Source organism: Atractosteus spatula, chromosome 4, assembly GCF_055471065.1.
Source record: "Atractosteus spatula isolate fAtrSpa1 chromosome 4, fAtrSpa1.hap1, whole genome shotgun sequence".
Classification (NCBI taxonomy): Eukaryota; Metazoa; Chordata; class Actinopteri; order Semionotiformes; family Lepisosteidae; genus Atractosteus; species Atractosteus spatula.
The window spans coordinates 51,122,332-51,144,123 of NC_142709.1; the positions used below are offsets into that span (position 1 = coordinate 51,122,332).

General features: G+C 38.9%; 1 protein-coding gene across 1 annotated transcript; it reads right to left on the reverse strand.

Annotated features, from left to right (window-relative positions):
- Nucleotides 1-4,259: 4,259 nt before the first annotated feature.
- sts (steroid sulfatase (microsomal), isozyme S) lies at nt 4,260-21,125 on the reverse strand. Its single transcript, XM_088914825.1, has 10 exons — nt 21,073-21,125; nt 20,186-20,335; nt 19,686-19,807; nt 18,986-19,108; nt 16,704-17,118; nt 15,689-15,825; nt 8,544-8,681; nt 7,148-7,307; nt 5,890-6,011; nt 4,260-5,452 (listed from the first exon to the last, which is right to left on the reverse strand). The coding sequence occupies exons 2-10, from the start codon at nt 20,329-20,331 to the stop codon at nt 5,079-5,081; spliced, it is 1,737 nt and encodes a 578-aa protein (XP_088770951.1). The 5' UTR covers nt 20,332-20,335; nt 21,073-21,125; the 3' UTR covers nt 4,260-5,078.
- Nucleotides 21,126-21,792: the final 667 nt, after the last annotated feature.

Consider the following 21,792-nt stretch of genomic DNA (forward strand, 5'->3'; position numbering starts at 1 on the left):
TAGTGTTTAGAGAGGACAGTCAATTGATTGACCAGCCAGATACATTTTTGTATTGCCTGGTCAACCCATTTGTCCCAGACCACAATCAGTGCATGTCTATTAAACAATAATATCCATCCATCCATTTTCTAACTGTTTTATCCAATGTAGGGTCACAGAGGAGCCAGAGCATAACCCAGCAATCAATGGCTGCAAGGCAGGACACTCTCTGGATGGGATGCCAGTCCATCTCAGGGCACACACTGACAGACACACACACTTACACTGGGGCCAATTTTCCCAGAATCCAGTTTACCTACCAGAATATCTTTGGACTGTAGGAGGAAACTGGAAACCCATCCATAAACTGGGAGGAAATAACTCCACTTAAATCAATGATAGCCTTTGAGAGAAATAGTGTGCAAAATTAACACAATGTTCTAAAAAAGGTTTTACAATTTGATTTTAAAACCTGAGCATAAACTCTATAGATTTAAATTAGATTCCACCCTTTGCTTTATACCGAAGCATTTTGTTTGCAATTTCTTTTGCTTCCCCTTAGTGTTTTGATAAGAACATAGAAAAATCTACATATACATCCAGACCTGTTTTATGAGTAGCTTCCTGCAACTCAGGATCATCCGTGTAATATGTATAGGATGTTAAAATTCATTTTCCAAGTGTTGTCCTAATTTTAACTTTTTGTAGGTCCTTTGCCATTGGTTCTGTGTACAGTATGCCACTCATTTTTGTGGTGTCTGCCAATTTAACTAATTTTTTGACTACACCTTATTCTAATTTATTGACATAAATCAGCCAGCACAGTGGGCCTAAAACAGATCCCAGTTGCACACCACTGCTTTTGCATTTGCCCAATAAGAGGTTATGTGTCTTGTGATAATGAGTTGTTTTCTGTTATATAGTGCGCATTGCATGTGACGACATCGCCATGAATTCCTATATGGGACTTATGAGATTTTGAAGGTTTATCGATAGCTTTCTGAAACCTTAATGTACCATATTATATATGTAGATTACATCATACTGTATATACAGATACATATAAATGTTTTAACGTTGTCTAAACTGTTCTGGTTATTTGTAGAAATGTAGTATGGTTATCTCTTAAAACTCTCTTAAAGGTTATCATTTCCATTACTTTGTAAAAATATTCGTAGTATCCTCTTTTGCTTTCAGAATTATCAGTAATAGAAGACTGATTGATTTCTTGTTACACTGTTACATTTTCAGTCCCAGCCTATGGATTGTCCCCTTAGTGAGTGTTATAATATCTACAAATACCATCTTTCATGTTAATAAGTACAACTGCAAACAAAAAACCACAGATCCTGGCAATTTATTGTTTCCCTCAGTGTCTATTATGCTAGTCACCTGACAATCATGAACCTTTATCTATAACATGGCATACTGTATGTTATCAATGTCTTCTGCTGTGAAACCCTGCATAAACATTTAGCATGATTAATATTTCTTAATCGTCTTTGGTTATCCAACCCTTATCACCTTATATAGTACTTACTTCAGCTTTTACTGTTTACAGTACTGATAAAATACTTGTTTTTTTACCTCAGTTGCAATATTCTTTTCTGTCACACTTGCCTATTCTACTACATTTCTTCTAGCTGTGCCTGTGTGATGGTATGAATGGAGTGGCTTTGTTTAAAACCACCTATCGGAGTGAAATTAGACACAACTGGCTTAATTGAGTAATTGGCATTGAATGTGAATGGAATTTCACAGGTGGAAAAGAGCATATCTGATTGGTTCTGTGGGTAAGTGGCCACCCTGTGGATTTATTATCTAGTGTATATTAGCAGCCAAGAGGAAAAGGGCTGACAGGCTGTGTATAGGCTCTTGCAAGAATGGCAGGGAGTGAGAACTCCAAAATTAATGTCTAGATACCACAGGTATACTCTTTTGGCTCCTGTGCTTTACCACCACCAGGCTTGCAATGTTTGTCAGAGGGTCTAATAGGAGTGAAAGTGTGAATGAAGACCTTGCAATGACTGAAAGTAAAGATTTATGATGATTGTTGAAAGGGTCAGAGGTATTTGTAGCTCAAGTGCTAAACTATTCCACTATTTAGTTTATAAGGTTCCAGTGTCTAATTAGGGAAGTTGCTTTAGTGTCTTCCCTAATGACATGACATTAGTTCTGATTTAAGGTAATGTATGAAGAGTAAGTAAAGGGTTAACCAAGTTAGATACAGCAGGGTGTCTCAGGGTAGAAAAGGGACAAGTTTGTGTTTCATGTAATGGAGAGACAAGGAGTTGTTAAAATTCACATGCTCTGGCCTTCCAGAGAAAAAGAAGAGCTGAGCTGAAATTGGAAGAGGAATTTAAATGACTGCTGCTTGAATGATTTGAGGAATGAATGAGTGAACAGTGTATTGTTCAGGATTCTCTGAAAGGGGACCACTGGTACAAGTACAAATCTACAGCAGTTTTGTTTGCAAGACATGGTGACAAAGCACACAGATGCGTTTGTGTTAAGGTGATATGGATGGAGAGATACATTTTTTGTGGTTTGTGGGTCAGCATTCACTACAGCCTATTGGTCAGTATACTATTTAATCCATTTCAGGGTCAGGGCTGGGCCAAAGCTTTCCTGGGGAAGCAACAGGTACAAGGAAAGATGCACTCTGGACTCTGAATCATGGGCCATTGTACTCAAGCTTTGGTAACATGAAAAAATTGGCATATTATTAGCACACTTTTTTCCATAGTTTAAACACAGCTGTTCTTTTGCTTTTTATAGTGATTGTTTGTAAAGACAACCTAGTGGTCGATAAGACTAGTTGATGGTATTACAAATGGATACAACAAAATAGTTTTACCATCCATCCTTTCATTTTCTAACCACTTCATCCAATTCAGTATCGGGGGAGAGGCAAAGCCTTTCCCAGGAAGCAACTGATGCAAGGCAGTGGATGGCCTGGATGGGATACCAGTCCATCATGGGGCACAAACAAACACAGACACACAAACGCTCACACCAGGGCCAATTTTCCCAGATGCCAATTAACCTACCAGTATGTTTTAAGACTGTGGAGGAAACCCACATGAACATACAAACTCAGATACTGTAGCAGATACCAGCCCAGCTCCAGAACTGAGCCCTGGGCCCCAGTGCTGTGAGGCAGCAATGCTAACCATTACACTGCCCACTGGGTTTATTGCATCAGCTATGTCAGTTTTATCTTCTGTAATCCCCATCATAGTAACCCAATTAATGTGTAGAAAACTGAAATCTCCCAGTAATATAATGTCCTTTCTGGTCTAATATACAGTGAGCTCCTTGTGTCCATGTCTGCATTACTTTGTCAATAGCATACACCTGCTGTTAATTTTAGTTTATGGATCCGAAACTCTCTGTACCCTCTTGCCTCATTCCTCTTAACTTGCAGGTTACTTTTGAGATGCAGTCCCATTGCATCATTCCTTCTGTCATTACCTTTCTTTCTGAAAAAAAAAGTATTCTATTCATTTACAATATGCATTCATCCTCATCTCCTTCCACCAGCCATGCTACACTTATTCTGATAATGTCATGGTTAATTGTTGATGTAGGGACCTCTGTTTCTCGCTTTCAGTTCATACAGCTCATTTTTACCCCTAACCCTGACATATAAGCACTGCGGAACAGGACTTATTTCCTTAGTGTTACTCTAGGCTTTCGCAATAACAGCTGCTCCCTACAACCAGTTCTCTAAATACTCCTAAACTGCTCTACATAAACACCTCCCTCTGTGGTATCTAATCTATACTGTAAATCCATATACTGTATACATGCATGCGCACACATACTGTGTATATACTGTATATGTGTATAGTGTGGTTATCTCTAAAACAATCAAATGTATTTTTTTGATTAACAGAATTGGATACTGCCAACTTGTTAATAACTGATTTTGTATGGCTGGCAAAAAGTTGGATAGAGATGGGCTCCTTGGTAATTAAATAACTCTTCTAATGTTGCTGGTGTTTTAAAAAATAAGAAAAGTGGCCAGCTTTAAGACACACTGAGGTGGTCTTATCAAGATATTGGCATCTTTTTTGCCGTAAAACTAATTTACACTTTGAATTTCACCCAGCTCGTTAGAGTATATATCAATTCTTTTACTGCATTGAACTGGGATGGCAATCGTGGACACAATTAATATGGTAATAAGGTTTTCTGTGCTTTAGGCCATTATTAAGATATGGGCTGTCCTCGTAAAGTCGGTTGCAGCAGTAGTTAACAACTGTTGAGGCTGCTTGTTATTTTTTCACAGCATTTTGCTGATTTTATTTTAGAAGTGTGACATTGAAGGAGAAAAACAACAATTGCAATGCAGAAAAAACGGTTAAAATGTCATCATGGCCATCCTCAAGTCACCCCAAGTTTAAGTTCCAGGTTACTATGGTTAAACTATTGTTTGCAATCCATATTACTAGTCTTTACTCAATGAGAAAATACAACTATGTATCAGTTATACTACATAGTTTAATCTGCAGACTGATAATTGAATTTCTCAATATTAAGAAGGAAACTAATATTTTAATTGAAAATCAATTTAATTCTAGGACACTTTATGATTATAATTAGTACTGTCGCTATACACAGTACAACACATTGCTAATATACCAGTAACTGCAATATATCCATTCAAATTCATCCACTTATCCAGCTTGGAAGAGTTACAGCAATTCAGAGCCAATCCCAGAAACTAAGGCACCAAGGCGGGTTACATCCTACATGAAATGCCAGTCTCGCACAAGGCACACAAAGACATCTACAGAAAATCCACATACACATGAAGGAAAGAAGAAAAGTCCATGAAGAAAAGCATCTTCATCCAAAACTGAACCTAGGAACCAAGAACCGTGAGATTGGGGAACTGTGAGGCTAACTATATCCTCGTGCCGCCACAAGAAATGCTCTTTATTGTTAAATACTGTACACACAGTTTAAGAAATCCCTGAGAACTGGTTTGTGAACACTGCAGTTGCATTTTGAACAACATGGAGATGACTCAGTGTTTGGTGACGTAGATGTGGCCCACCCCTTGGATTCGCCCAGGGAGTCGCCCTCGACGTTCACACTCTGCCCTCCGGCAGCACGCGGTCCTCCTCGCACGCGCACAGCTCAAGCAGCGACGAGCAGCACGGCTGCAGCCAGGGCTTCCACACAGCGTGGCTGGGCGACAGCTGGCTTGGGGCGTGCTCCAGCGAACTGGTGTGCCGAGCCACGGCGTCCCGCACGACACCCAGCACTGCGTGGAAACTGGGCTCCGTTTCCGGCGTCAGAGGCTGACGCTCGGATGGGTCTTGGGAAAGCTCAAAAAGCAGTGGGGGATCGTGATACGTCACGTAAGCCTCAGTGCAAAAGCACGCATGTGTATGGAAACAACCGGTTGAATTTTCCGGATAGAAATCCGGAGTGAAGAAAAAGGCTTTCCAGATAGCACTGCCTAAAAAAAAAATCATAAAGATCAACAATGGTGGAATTAGGCCATGAAACTGTGTGTTGATTTTTTTCTCATATTTAACTGTCAAGTCTTCATGAGTTATAACAAAGACAAATTACAGTACAGTATTTTTTAGGTGAAATAGGATCCATCATAATCCCATTTTCAATTATTTTGTATTAAGAACTTAGAGCTGTTTAAATATGTTGTAGGTTGTATAGCAGTAGTACAAAATACAGAATTACATAACTCTCACTCATATTATGGAAGAATGTATTTTCAATTCTTGCCTGGTGTAGCAGTCACATTTTACCTCAAGGTTTATTTTAATTAGAAATCTGTACATTCTTCCTCAGGGAGGAAATTTGCTCTTTTGAGACCCACATTTCTCTGAAAAAGGACCACAGAAGATTGTGAAAATTATTTAATTTAAGGCTTACTGTTTCTAGGGTGCCACCGCGCTGCACTTAAATATGCATTGCAGTAATGGAAGAGAAATTCGTGGTCAGACTGCTGAACCTGACCTTGCAGCAGAGGCATCAGGTCATGTCCGTCTATTACTCTAGGATGAGAGACAACGTCAGTCAAAAAATAAATGAATACATTGCATGACTGTAACATTATTCCATTTATCCATTTTCTAACCGCTTCGTTGAATTCAGTGTTGCAGGGGAGCCAGAGCCTATCCCAGCAAGCAAAGGGCACAAGGACAAGACACTGGTCTGTCCCACACAGACACAAATATGCACACTCTCACACTAGGGCCCATTTTCTCAGAAGCCAATTAACCTACCAAAATGTCTTTGGACTGTGGGAGGAAACCGGAGTAACCGGAAGAAACCCATGCAAACATAGGTTGAACATACAAATTCCACGCAGATAGCACCTTGGGTCTGTAACTGAACCAGGGCCACAGCACTGCGAGGCAGCAATGTTAACCACTCAGCTTGAAATTTTCTGTAACTACAGAAACAAAGAGTTTATCCAAAAAGAACAGATTAGCTGTGTTAACTACACTTAGTTAGGTAAGCCTTTAAAACGGTAATTTAGCTATTGTAAAAAGCCATTTATGAAACATTTAAGAATGAAGCAATGAATTATAAAGAATTTAGAAGATGGACAGTGCTTTAAATACATCAATTTGTTGTTGTGTAAAATCTGTTTGCACAATTAAACACTTTTAATGGGTTAGGAGACACATTTCCTTAAATTTAAGTTAACTGAAATGATGTGGCTTTGCCTGGTAGCTTTTCACTTACAATCAATTCTAAGTAATGACAATTAAGCTATTGAACGTTGAATATGAGCTTTATGGTTAAAAATTGCAAAGCAAGGAGGATGAACAAATAAAGTTTTCATAAGCAAGTTATAAAATATTTTCTCCATAAAAATAGTAATGCTTGTATTGCACATTAAAACGTGTGCAGTAGTTGTATTATATTTCCACCCACATGCATTATAGGAATGATTTAATTCTGCAGGTGTTTTATATTATTCTGGGGTGAAATACCCCAAATCACTAGCAGGCAGTCAGCTGCAGGTCAGGTCAGAGTCTGAGCCTGTGCAGCAGCATTCAGAACCCAGGTTTACTGAAGGGAACCTTTAAATCAGTAAACTGTCATTTCATCAAATTTTGAGATTTCAAAGGACTCATCCTTTATGATGCACTGTGATAAGAGCCTTACAGTATTACAGTACCTGTCATCTGGCATTTTTAACTTTGCAAGAGTGACAATGGTAGGGAAAATATCCATGTTGCTTGTGGGTTCATCAATTTGTGTTCCCGCAGGCAGTACTCCACTCCACTTAATAATCCCAGGGACACGGATACCTCCTTCCCAGTTAGTTGATTTTCCAGCTTTTTAAAAAAGGAATGTGAAATAACATCTGTTATTTCCAAGTAATTACCAGCATGTCATCTAGAAAGAAGTCACACCTAAATGTACCATAATGTACTGTAGGAACATCCCAACAGGTTCAAGGTACAGTACCTGCCTTACACGCCTCAATTATTTGAAATGCTTTGGAACATAACAAACCAAAAAATAAAACACAAACATTTCCCACACACAAACATCTCCTCTGATGCCATCCCCTCCCCCCTTCAGTACAACCAGACTGAACTTTGAAGATATCCGCGTAATATATCAATAACAAGATCAAATTCAGAACCTGGTCTGTGGGCTGGGAATTAGAAATGATCCCTAGACATTTGTTTTTCCAACAACCATTTTCTAGCAATCCAATCAAATGCCCTACATGACTACAAAAAGCATAGCATAGGAAAAGAAAGTATAGCACACTAAACTCAAGGACACAAGAGTTTATCACAATGGACTGTAACAGTGAATTGCAGAGTGCAAAAAAAAACAATTCCTCCTTTTTTTGTGGAGCATAATTAACACTACAATGGTGATGCACGAAGATGAGATTACAAAACATTATTCTGCATACAGTATATGACTATGGGATTCTGCCATTAAATTATTCTTTAGACAACTGTCCTAATAAGGAGCACAAGTGAAAGAATTTGGTGCCACTTATAAATCCACTGTCTGCCTTTATCAAAACATAATGCTTTTCTTAAAAAAAAATTTTTCTAGTTGGTACATTTTTAGGGTATTTTAAAAGAATCCTCCTATTATGTAAAACAAAATAAAGTACTGTATATAAATGTTCTCAGTTGTTTTGTTATAAGGATTTTGTTGTGTCTGAAAAATATTAAGCTGTCCTGACAAAATCACTGAGTTGAAAAAAGGCCTAATTGTGTCAGAACAGTGACATTGTGAAGTTAGCTCAAAGTAATCCCAGTCCTTCTGTTTTAGACATAAAACCCAGATTACATCGTCCAAACCACTAACTGCAAATCACAAGCTCAGTATCTGATTTTGGGTTTTCACCAAGCTGAAGGAAAAAGACTCTGACAAACATGTCAGCATCAATTACTGCGTTTATAATTTGCGACTGGTGAATTGATGAAAGATCTGATTTAATTCTAGGCACAGATAAAGCTGTTATGCTGCCAGAATGTTTAATAAGGAGAGAGAGTGCATTTTTCTAACTCCATGCATTTATTCGTTCAGATATTATTTACCTTTGTATATGCCATTCCATCCTCTATGTACCTCACCTCTGATTGATATTTCTTCTAGATGGGCACCCTGGTCCGAAGTGAGGTACACAAGTGTATTCTGGCTCATATTAAGCCTGTCCAAAATGTTCATTATATGACCTGGGAAGACACCCATGGAGGAAATAGCATAAGATAAATAGTCAGTGATTATGAATTCATTTTTTATCTCCTGTCCATAAATGAAGGTACAGAAATTCTGAGCTTGCACATTAATATTGCTTAATTGTAAAATATACCAATTTACACAACATTACATTATTTCCATCATCAGGATACATCCATCTGTTATTTTTAATTAAACCAGGTCAGGGAAATGATATCCTTGTGTTAAAATATTCATATCACAATAACATCTTGTCAGCTTGTGATATTTAGCTTAGGTCAAGAGCAGTGAACTCTAAGCAAATGTCAAGGTGCTCATCTACTGTATGATATGGAAGAAGCACAGAGATTTGGAATATTAGATCTCTTCTTCCAAAATGATCAGTTTGTAGCCTCTTTATGCTGCATAAAACCAGACATAAGATGATTAAAACACTTCAGTGTCAAAAGAAGTGTTTGACCAAATGTTGACCAAATATCTAAAGAAGCAAGTGTGCATTGACACAACAAAAGGAAAAAAAAAACATCTAGTTCCGAAAACATAAAGCTAGCGTATAATAAATAACATATATAAATATACAATATAAAAAAGGTCAATTTTGACACTGTGAGTAGAAATTTGCCTAAATAAGAAGGCAGCCACCACGTTCCCCCCTAAGGCAGCAGTATGAAGCAAACACTTGTAAGTAACATGTTTTTCAAGGACTGCAGGTTTCCAAAGTGCTTCACAAACCGCCATCAATTACTCATCCCACTGTTCAGCCGTCTTTAAATCACACTGTAATAGATTACTTGCTACATGTCTGCTAATGCTGCTGTGCACATGAAGTCCCTACTGTGCATCTGTCATCCATAAACACCCTGATCCACAATTAGGTTCTTTGTGCATCTTGCTGATATTGATAAGAACAACAGCCAAAGTAGCACCTCAGGCTGATTTGGGCTGGAGAGCTTCACACTCCACCTTTTAAGACATAACCAAGTAAATGCCCGTAGTAATAAAGCAGAAGTGGCACTGAAAACATCACTGTGAGGAACCAATTTGTTTAGTGTCTATCCAAGAGGGAACACTTTTAAGAAATTCACGCTACTGTTCAAACGTTTAGAACTACCTTGTGCAGAAAGACAAGGAGAGAAAGCAGTGTTTAGTCTCCTTCACTCTACTCTAATCAGTCAATGCATTCGCTAATATTTATGTATCCCAACACGGATATCTGTCTCCTCTTTTATGACATACTGCAGACACAGATGAAGATGTTTTCTAAATCTGATGGCAGTTCAACAGGAAAGCTGTATAAACTGTAAGGATCTGTGGAATTCTTGATAAAGAAATGTGTGTTTTTCTAAAAAGAATAATTAAAAGAGGCAAAGGAAAAGAACATACTGTATACACCATAAATTATAGGATAATCCAGGAGTTACTGTATAAATGTATTTACCAACTAGCAAAAAACACTGAGAAGTAACATCCTTAAAATTCCACTTTTAAAAAGAAAAGGTTTCCTTGCATAATAGTGCATACAGTATATGATTATCCAATAGAGCATAATCTAGACCAGAAGCATTTGGTTTCTTAGCAACCAAATAAAACTCATTTCAACCACCTTCAACCACCTATGTGGATACACAAAAGGCAAACTTTCAGTCCTAGTTTATTTTATGATACTGTGCCTTGCACAGTTGCCTCCTGCAAAGTTTCAAAATTTTCTTGTGATCTCAGCATTCAGTCATGACACTTTCAAAAAGGGCCTCAGTTTCAGAAACTACACAATCCATGCTAAATTAATACATTTTATGTAAATAAACTAGATTTTCAGAGACAAAGATTCTCAAAAGTGTAAGTATCCAATCCCTCTGTTTCAGCAAGTTTAACTCACTTAGGTATAAAAGATTAGTTTGAAAGGTCACAGAATTAGTGTAGTGGTTTACCTTCAATTCAGAATAAATGATCACTGACCATCAAGTATTGGAATGTGTACAATACCACCCAACACTACCCAGATTAGACTGCCCTTCCAAGCTGAGCATGCAGGTGAGAAAGAAACTGGTTAAAGACACATCACTACCAATCCAGCAGAGTCTCTGAAAGATCTGCAACTGTGTTTGAACAAGATGAGTGTCAGGGGTCATACAAGTATATCAAATCGTTATCACTGCATAAAGCTGGCAGGTAATGGTAAGTGGCAAGAATAGAAATCATTACTGAAAAGAAATTTGCAAAGACGCATGTAAACCTACAGTAACTGAAGGCTTGTGGCAGAAGGTTTTGTGGTCAGATAAAAGAAAAATAGAACACTTTGGCCTGAATGCACAGTGTTACATAAGGTGATTAGATGAGTAGTTGAAAACCTACTTTCGCCACCCAAGATTCTAAAACTGTGTCACAACTCACATTTCAGCACGATGATGACCTGACACAAGGCCAAAGCCACACTGGTGTTGTCTGACAAGGAGAGATGGAAAGTCCTTGAATGGCCAAGTCAAAGTCTTGACTTCAATCCAATGGAAAATTTCTAGTTGAATAAGATAAACTCAGACTCAATATAAATAGAGCTGCTATGTGTCCAGGGTGAATGCAATACATTATGTCCAAGTACTGCAGTATGCCGAATACAATGAAAACTGTATGTCCATGTTGCCATTACAGTGATTTGCTGAAGGAACTACAGCTTGGCTATTTAGCAGTCTTATTGCCTGGAGGTAGAAGCTGTTCCATAATCTGTTGGACTTTGACCGAATGCTTCGATACCGTTTACCGGATGGTAGGAGAGAAAACACTTTATGACTGGGATGACAGGGGTCCTTCAGAATGGACCAGGCCTTCCTAAAACATCTAGCTGAGTAGATATCCTGGATGTTTGGTAGCTCACAGCAGGTAATGAGCTGCGATGACTTCACCAACCTCTGCATGTAACGAACAGTTCTTTCCGGACCCTATGCGGACGACACAATCCGAAGAAGTGAGGAAACACTAGGGAAACGCCATGCAGGAATACGGGGATGAAAACAGGGGGGGCGTGTTCAAGGTGCGCTGGTGCACGGGGGAGGTGTGGCCGAGGCAAACAATCCAAAAGTAATCCATAGAGGGAATCCAAAAACGCAAGAAAGTCCATAACCAGGTGATCCATCCAAACAAGGAATTAAAAACACGAACCGGGTTGGAACCGGCAGACAAGGAAAAGTTACAGAGGTTAAAACCTTAACGGGACCAGGCGCTTCCAGGTCCCGGACTCGCACGGTGCGGAAACCAGATGCAGAGCCAGGATGAATGTCAGCGCCTGGATTTTAAGGTGGGCTGGGAACAGGGGTCAGGTGCAAAGAATTAAGTCTGAAGTGAAAGGGCTGGAGCACCCTTAAGGAGGAGGGACTATAATCGTGACACTGCAGTACTTTGCGATCCCGGGCGGACCAGTTCCTGTACCAGACAGTGATGCAACCAGTCAGGATACTCTCAATAGTGCACCTGTAGAAGTTGGCCTGAATATGTGACGGCATGCCGAACTTCTTTAGCCTGTGGAGAAAGAATAGGCACTGCAATGCTGTTTTGACCCCGATGTTGGTGTGGTGGGTATAGGTTAAGTCCTCTGTGATGTTAACTCCCAGGAACTTAAAACTGCTGACCCTCTCCACTGCAGTCCCATTGATATAAATAGGTATGTAATCTCCTCCCTGGTGTTTCCTATAATCCACGATCATCTCCTTAGTCTTACTAATGTTCAGAGAGGTTGTTCATGCTGCCAGGGTTTCAACTTCCTCCCTGTACACAGACTCTTCACCATCTGTGATCAGGCCGAAGACTGTTGTATCATCCACAAACTTAACGATGGAGTCTGAGTTATGCCTGGCGACACAATTATGGGTAAATAAGGAGTAGAGGAGAGGGCTAAGCACACAGCCTTGGGGGAATCCAGTTTTTAGAGTCAGGGTAGAGGATATGTTGGTGCCCACCCTCACCACCTGTGGACATCCCATCAGGAAGTCCAGGATCCAATTACAGAGGGGGGTTTTCAGTCCCAGGTCCTGGAGTTTGACGACAAGCTTTGAGGGCACTATGGTATTGAATGCTGAGCTGTAATCAACAAACAGCATTCTCACATATGTTCCTTTCTTATCCAGGTCTGAGAGGACAGTATGAAGGGCAGTGGCAATAGCATCCTCTGATGACCTATACCGCCATTTCCCCCATTTAGGTATGTGTGAACAGTAATCCTGGGAACCAAGTCTTCAATGCATTTATTGATATAGTCAGTAACATAGTCAGCATTGATATTATTTCTGGTAGCTTCGCAGAAGATCTGCCAGTCAGTGGTAGCAAACATTGTCCAACGTGTTTGTTCTGTGTGTCGGGCAGCTGATATGTTGATGTAGATAAGGCTTGTTTTCTTCAAGTTCGCACTGTTGAAAACACCCACTATGATGAATGCCCTCTCAGGGTATGTATTCTCGTGTCTGTTAAGGTGACCGTGTAATTCATCCAGTGCCCTTGTGAAATTTTCCACACCACTGTGAGAACTACCGATGTGAACTCCCTTGGTAGATAGAAAGGGCGACATTTTATTGTCAGCTGTGCAAGATGTGTAGAGCATGATGTTGAAATAATCTCCACGTCTGTGCACCATGAATTGTTTACCATGAAGCATTTCCCGCCACCTTTGCTCTTCCCTGAATCCATAGTTCTGTCCTGATGGTGAATAGAAAATCCTCCTGGGGGGACAGCAGAGTCTGGAACAGAGGTTAAGCCAAGTTTCGGTAAACGCCAGCACATTGCAGTTCTTGATGTCCCTTGCTCTCAGTTCATCCAGCTTATTGTCCAGTGACTGAACATTAGCAAGAAGTATACTCAGGAGCGGGGGGATTATTGCTGCGCTGCCTCAATCTAGCTAGAACGCCCGCTCGTGTACCCCTCTTCCTACAATGCCGTCTTCTTCCAAGGTACAGGTGAGACACCACAGTCCAGATAGTCGCCAAGAATTATTGGTGTAGATTTAACTGTGCCTATATTCGATCTTATGTCCATACGTGTTTGTCGGTCACATCTAATCACCAAACAAACAGTATGTGCAGTTAGCACTAGAAAAACAACAAAAAAATAAAGAAATAAACAAGGACGAATGGGAGCTCGCAGGACGGCAGCCTTCCCTGTCGGTGCCATCTTTAAAGCATGGGGAAAAAAAGCCAGGAGAGAGGAGGAGGGGGGAGCAGGTGAGAGGCAGAGTGGCCAATCAAGTGGTGTGAGGTCGAGAGAGGTGAGGAGAGGTGTGAAACGTAACCTACAGGTGAATAGAGAGAATTAGAAGAAAACAAGTCTGTCATTGAGAGAAGGGGGAAGGTGTGAACCAAGTCTCAGGATAATTTTAGTTTCTGATGTCTTTCTGCTATAGGAGTTAAGAAACCCTACTTTGAGAACGCAGACAGAGAGATAGGAGAGATCACACATCAGTGTGATCGTGGCCATCAGAGGTGAAACGAGAAACTATGGGCTTGGAGAAATCTTTAATCTTCACAGCCCTAACATGTTCTCTGAAGCGGTCTATGAGTCTCCTTCCTGTTTCCCCAGTGTAGATAGCTGGGCATTTTCTGTAAGAGATACAGTAAATAAGATTGCTGGGGGCACAAGATGTCATCTGAGTGATCTGGAATTGTCCTGAGGGGCCTTGAATGAGTGTGGTATTAGATATGTACTTGCAGGTGATACAGCGAGCTCTGTTGCAGGGGAAAGTGGCTGGTGTGGATGATTGCTGAGGGTGGTCAAGAGAGCTGTGAACAAGAAGGCTACGCAGGTGGTTGGCGATGAGAGATGATGGGGCGATCAGAAAAAAAGGGCCCCAATGGAGGGATCATTGTGGAGGATAGGAAAGTTGTCATTAATGGTCCTGGGGATAGAGAGTGTGTTAGGGTGATAGGGAAGCACCAAAGGAATGTGGTTGTTAGGCCGGGAGCTCCTGATCGAGTTGACGGTTCGAGGGCCATTTCTGGCTCGGGTGAGGGCCCTGTCAATAACACATATGGGGTATCCTCTGTTGATGAAAAAAAAGTGCATTTTGAGTGCTGGGTTCTAGAAATTGATGTCATCGCTGCAGAAACTTGGCTCACACCTTCCCCATTCTCTCAACGACAGTCTTGTTTTTTTCTAACTCTCTCTATTCACCTGTAGGTTTCGTTTCACACCTCTCCTCACCTCTCTCAACCTCACATCACTTGATTGGCCACTCTGCCTCTCCCCTGCTCCCTCCTCCTCCTCTCTCCTGTCTTTTGTTTTCCCATGCTATATTATCTTTGCTGACTGCCCTATCTTTCTTACACCTGAAGAAGGCTCCACAGCTGAAACGTGTTTTCTTTCTTTTCAGCATGGAATAAATCTATGACTTGTTCCTTTGGAGCCTATGCGTGCTGACGCAGCTACCAACCTGAACTACTTCACAGTAATTGCTGTCTTTCCAGAAAGTGCTGACTCAATTAGGAAATTTCAAACTGTATACTTTCTTTGCAGTTTTTGCTAACATTCAATATCATTCATATACAACAGGGTTCATTCTGATCATATACATTTTGAATAAAATTTGTATACATTATTTTTAATTCTACAAAATGTGACATTAGTGGTTAGGGGTAAAAACCTTTACAGTGCTTTGTTAACAAGGGAAGAGTAGCATCTAATTGGGTGTTATGAGGTCACAATAATAATCATTGTAAGTCCTCAGTGTTCTGGGAGTGCCAATACCAGTCATAAATTATGAAACTGAGTTAAAGTAATACAAAAATATACTGTAGTAAAAAACACAAAAACATTAAGAAAATACACCAGTATGGGGATAGGAGATGGTCTACTGATGAAGGTTCAGCCTGCTCAGTCAGTAAGATTTCACCCACTGTGTACACTGTGAAGGCCACAAAGAAAAAAACCTTATCTCTCACTGCATGCTGTAGATTAAAATCAAACAGAATGAGTTTAGCCTGTTTGCATCTTCCTTAAACATGATTATCTCTGATGCAGCACAACATACCTACACTCCAGTCCACCTCTTGCACTGCATCTCCATAAATGCCATGCTGGCTTGACCCCCTGAACTTCTCAGATGCAAAGAGTGCAGTATGGACTTGAACAAAGGAAAAGAAAAGTATGAAGGGCTGCTCTGTGTTCCTGCAGAGAAAAAGAAATCTGTCAAACTATTTTTTACATTTATTCACATTCACATTAAAAATAAACTTTTTTCCTGAAGATAGCAAAGATCTAGCATCACTGACTGTAAAAATTCCACATTTTCTACTGTCCTAAATAAGCAAATTTACCTTCTTATCCAAACCTGCATTTGTTCGCTCTAAGGTTTCTTCAATAATTTAGGAAGGAAACAGACATTAAGCAGTTAAAACAATGTTTTAGTAATATGTTTAGAAGACAATTCTAAACCTTAAAAGGGTGTGACTAAATGAAACAAGAAATTAATTCATTTACATTTCTAAATGTAGAACACACTGTTATTGCAATTTGTATAAAAATGTGTAAATTGAACTATTAATTAATCTTCCATCACATTGTAAGAACACTTTATTATTTGATTTTATACTTTATTGCATTGTTTGTTCTTGTCTGTGTAACTGAATGCAACCGAATGGATAAAACTAACAGTCAGAAAAGGACGCGTGTGGTTATGTCTCACCTTACCTTTAAACTACTTTTAGCAAAGAAAATGAAACAAAGGGAACATTAAAAACATTTCCTGTGAAAACCACATACATTTACTACATTTTCACACTAATGGCAAAAGACTGAGAGGGGAATTTATGAAGGAATTAATCTGACTAAAATATGTTCTGTATCTTTAAAGTTTAAATACTATTATTCATATTCAGCTTCAACAATGTGCATCTAAGCAAGAGACAATGAAAGTGGATTTGCAATGAAATGTGGTTTTAGAAGTCCTCTTACAATTTAGCCTTTCAAAGTTGGATCCTTTGAATTCTGCCTTAGCAATTCTACTCTAAACCCCACCTGACAAAAATGTAAAATGTTTACAGTACCTTTGTATAAACTGTACTGCTTCATAAGTCATCCTCTGTGTTAGATCCACAGAAGAAAAAGGCTGCTCAACAATCTTATGATTCCTCATGAGGAAACAGTTGAAATACGGAAAAGTAAAAATGAAAATAGCAAAGAGTACCAGAACTAGAGCAACGAGGACAGCAAAGCTCAAAACTATCTTCCTGGACAGGATGAGACACCCAAAAGCATGCAACACCAGCACAGTAATTACAGTCGTTCCGATGCTTTTAAAGGGTATGTGGGCAAACAGGTTGGAGAACACAGTGCCATGGCCGGGCTGGCAGTCTCTCAGATTGGTCATCGTAATGCCATAAAAATAGTCAAAGCCATGATTGTTTGGATGGTGGCAATAGTCATTGTTCTTTTCACAGTTCAACCCCAAGTGCCACTTTCCTACAGTTAAGAAAGAAAAGGAAGAAGTGAACATAGTAGCTCTTGTAAAAAGTAACACACATGTATTAAATAAGTATGGTTTAGTGGAAAATCCAACCATTTGACTGACATTTTGCCTGACACAGACATGAAACGTTGTTTCAAATACATAAAAGGACCAAAAGTCAAAAATCCTGAATCACGTGCCAGGTACTGTACCTTAAGGAGGGTAAACAATCTTGTTAATACTGTCCCCAATAAAAGAACAATTAGCTTTTTATTAGGAATGAGTCTCATCAACTTTAGAATTTGTGAGTCCCCCCGCAGAGAGAGAAGTGAACCAAGGGAAAGCTGGAGAGGTGGATGGAGAGGCCATGGGATGAGAAAGGATGCTCATATTAAATGCAAAAGAAGAGGGATCTGCACAGGCAGATGTTACAAATATAGATATGTAATGTTTAAGAAATTAGGCTGCGATGATTGAGACTGTCTTGTCCTCACCCCTCTCGAATCTCAGTTATAAACTTCCATTTGGGCATTAGTGTTGTGAAATTGTAGTTAAATGAACAAAGACAGAACACTGTCAACAAAACAAATCTTTTGACTACAGTCTTCATTCTGATATCGCTAAAGAAGAACACATCTACATGTACAGTTATTTGAATATAAATTATGGTCTGATAATCTCAGTACTGTTGTTTAGGAATGTAAATGAAGAACGTGAGGAAATTAAGCAAGGAAAGGTAAATGTGGAAATATGACATTTTAGAAGAATGACCCTTCAAAGGAAAGACAGACTCCCGATTTTCATTGAAAAAATAAACATCTCATATGCCAATGTGACATATGGGATAATCCTTTCCTCAATAAAGGAAGACATCTTTTTTCATATTTTGCACAAAATGACAGACTGCCAATAACTAGAACTGACCTTATTACAGCCACACATGGATTTGTAGATATCCTGTTTCTGAGAAGCACATTGGGGAAATAAACTTCCTAAGTTACATCACTCTCCCTTCTGACTTGCTGCACTGCGGCACATGTTGTGGGTTTTTTCCTACTTGCACACATTTCTGACCAATATCCTTCTAAATCGGTGTCCATAATTTTGGGCAAGTAATCCACACCCAAATACATACAGTACCATAAAATCTCAACAATATCCTCCTAATTTTCATGAGGAGAAATACATTCTGCTTTCGAAATGCAATTTGATTATTCCTTTTATCTTCTATCTGGCGTATACAAAGAACACAGTTCTCTTTCAAGTCACAGGAGAAAGCTGTCAAATGCCTCTCCACATTGAAACTCCATCCTGCGGCACTGTTGGACACTCTGTGATCTGGGGCTAAACAAGAGTTGCATGCTTGCCCTATTTACTTTGCTGTTTATTTGATAATGTCACCTGTGTGACAGACAGCAGCCAATCTGCACCAGCAGCACCACCTGGGTGACAGACAACATCCATGGTGTACAAGGCATCAGGAAGAGAAATGAGGAACTGCTTCACTGATTGAATTAAAGAAGAACACTTAAGTAGGCCGTGGTTATCATCCCTGCTCTCTAATAGCCTGGGAAGATACAGCCCATGAAAAAGGAGCTTGGTGTTCTGCCATGAAGGAAGCTGAACAAACAGCAGCACATTACTGCCACCCCTTAAATGACAACAGAAGGGAACCTGTGGGCTAGATGGGCCAAATGCCCTCCTCTCATTTGCAACCATTCTGATGTGGAAACCGATTTTCAATATCAACATTATTTGTGCCTGAATATGAGTCACAGTCATTATTCTGGTCCTTTAACTAAATTTTCATTTATGTTACTATACCTTCATTGATCTCTCTGTATCACTGATCTGCCTGTATACACAGTATAGTACACTTACCTATGAGTGCTGTGGAATAGCCTTTTTGTTTGGCAAGTTCAGCAAATGTTACCTCCTGTGTTGGAAGACCTCCTGAAGCAGCAGCTACTATGTACACTCCTACTTTGCCATAGCTCACCATACCTGGAGAAAGAGTTGGAACATTTGTTGAAGAACGCAAAACCAAATACAGCCTGACACAGCTACAAGGAAATCATGTTCAACGGTGACTGAGAAAACTCCACTACATATGGTTTTTAATTTTTTCTTGCATCCAAGATCTTTAACAAGCATACATTTAAAATAAATCAACTTTATGCAAATAATAAATTAACTTAAATGAGTCTTACTCAACAAAATAAAAATAAATGATCGCAAATATCATAAGTGTACCTACTTATGGTATAAGTATTAAGATAAACTGCAGATAGAACAAAAGATCAAATGTGGTTTATAACTCAAAACGATTGTAACTATAATATTAATATTAATTATAATATTAATATCACACAATTATATAGTAATACATTAGATGGTATAAACAGGTAGCATAAATCAGTATGATTGATTTATTGATAATTAATAAGCTTTAATACGACGATCTTACAATAAGAGTTTCTCACATTTTCACTACACACAAGCTGTGTTGTTCACATCCCTTACATGTACAATATGTACTGTATAACAACTATAATAACTGGTCGAGTTTCCCTGCCACTACCTGATCTAATTGGGTATCTCCCTGTCAGGAAGGCTGCTCTGCTGGGAGTGCACAGGGGAGCCGCAGCAATGTGCTGCGTCAGCTTCACTCCCTCCTGGGCCAGTCTGTCAATGTTAGGAGTTCTGCAGCAACAACAACAACAAAATAATAATAACAATTTAGAGAAACTGGAGCAATGCTTGAGCTTGACTTCAACAATCACCAACAAGGAAACCAGCACAACAGATACAATTCATTGCGATAAGCGCTGCTGTGGTTTAATGCTACAGAAGACAGACGCATGTGGTTTGTTACTGTAGTTTTAAAAAGTATAGAAACTAAAGAGGTATTTGCACATGAAACACTGCTACGAGGAGCAGCATTAAATGATCAAATGATTTAAAGTCACCGAAATTCAAAATACTTGGGGAGGTTAGCCAACACTTAGAAAATATAATATATATATATAATATAATATAAATTAACGTGAAGTAACTTAAATAAAGACATAAAAATCAAACCTTAAAGTAGTATTTCCATAACACCCTAAATCACCAATGCCTAGATCGTCCACCATCATCAGGACAAAGTTGGGGGGCTTTTTGTTGCCTGCATACAAAAAGCCTGCAAATATCTGGCAAAAGCAGAAAAGCAACACGGTCCTCATAGTCCTACAAAATAAAAAAGAGACGGTGAAAAAAAAAAGACTTGCTAAGTAATAATACTCATTGAATAATTACTTTCTCCCCTTTAGTTATTTATCCTTTATTTATTTAGTGTTTCTTCAACGACTGAGTTATTGATTAAATGCTTAATATACAACCGCTACGTACATTTTATGGTTACGACACTGTTCATTATTAAACTAAAGCAAAGCTTGTAAAGCAGTGCACTGTTTCTTTAAGGGGTGTGCATGATACTGTAGTTTGGTTTGACTTTCTTTGGTGCACTTGCAAAACGTAGAGATTTAAGACGTCTGGTGTGCCAATTTAAGTTCGGAAAAACTGGACATATGCAGAAAATGTAAAGGGCCACTATATCATTATACAGTAGGTGTTTGGTGTGTATACTTGTCACGCGTGGAAACGTACTGTTTTTCTTCCTCGGTGAACTGAGACTCATTGATCCTCGTCAGTTACTAGTCGGAGAGACTGTCTTTAAGGTAGATTAGCGAATTATTGTATTTGCTTTTGAATAAACTTGTTGCTCAGAGTTGATCATTTTAAAGTTTTTTTTAACAGATTAATCCCGCAATATAATACAAACCATACGACAGCATTTAATTTTACAGTAAAATAATTTGTACTTGGAAAAATATTGGTTAAATCTTAACACTTTAAACCATAAAGCGTTTCTTAATGTCAGAAGTTCTCAGCAGTCGATGATAAATATGACATTTTCACATTACCTTCTAACGCAGTTTACTTTTTGTAGATCCTTAGCTGTGCAAACGAGACAGGAAGTGTTTGTTTTTTATGTGTCACGTGTTTTGGAAACTGATGTCAATGCTCAAACTGTATGTATGCACACCTTAGCAGTCTTACATGGCAAAATTGGAAATAAAGGTCCTGTGCACAAAATACGTTTTGTGAACTTGCACGTTAGTTTCTCATTATCGAGTGTATCAATTTACTTTTATTGTCATTTTATATCGGAGCATTTTTAAATACAAATTTTATGTAGAGGTGCCCCTTTTAATCTCCTAACTACATATTTAAATTATTTCTGCTTTGCTTGGAAACAGCCAGTTACATGGAAGCATACCAGTGTAATTTTCTTCTTAATAACACTGCTAGAGTTGAGATTACCAGGTACAGGATTTGCTAAACAATAGTTAATAATAATAATACAATAGTTTTTGTTGTTTTGTATTAAGAAAAAACAGGAAAAACATACTATTACAGCATACTGTATATATTGAGACATACTGTATTTAAATGGTCTTTAGGGGAAAGCACAGTCAAATTGAATGCTGAGTTTAGAAGTCGTTCATTAATCATTAATACTTTGCAGCTGTAGCAGTGAAGTAAACTTTGAACTGAAACTTTCAACTTTGAAAATGAAGTGCTAAATTAATTTGGAGTCCAAAGACATCCTACTTGCTAATCCAGTTTTGCTCATTGGTATG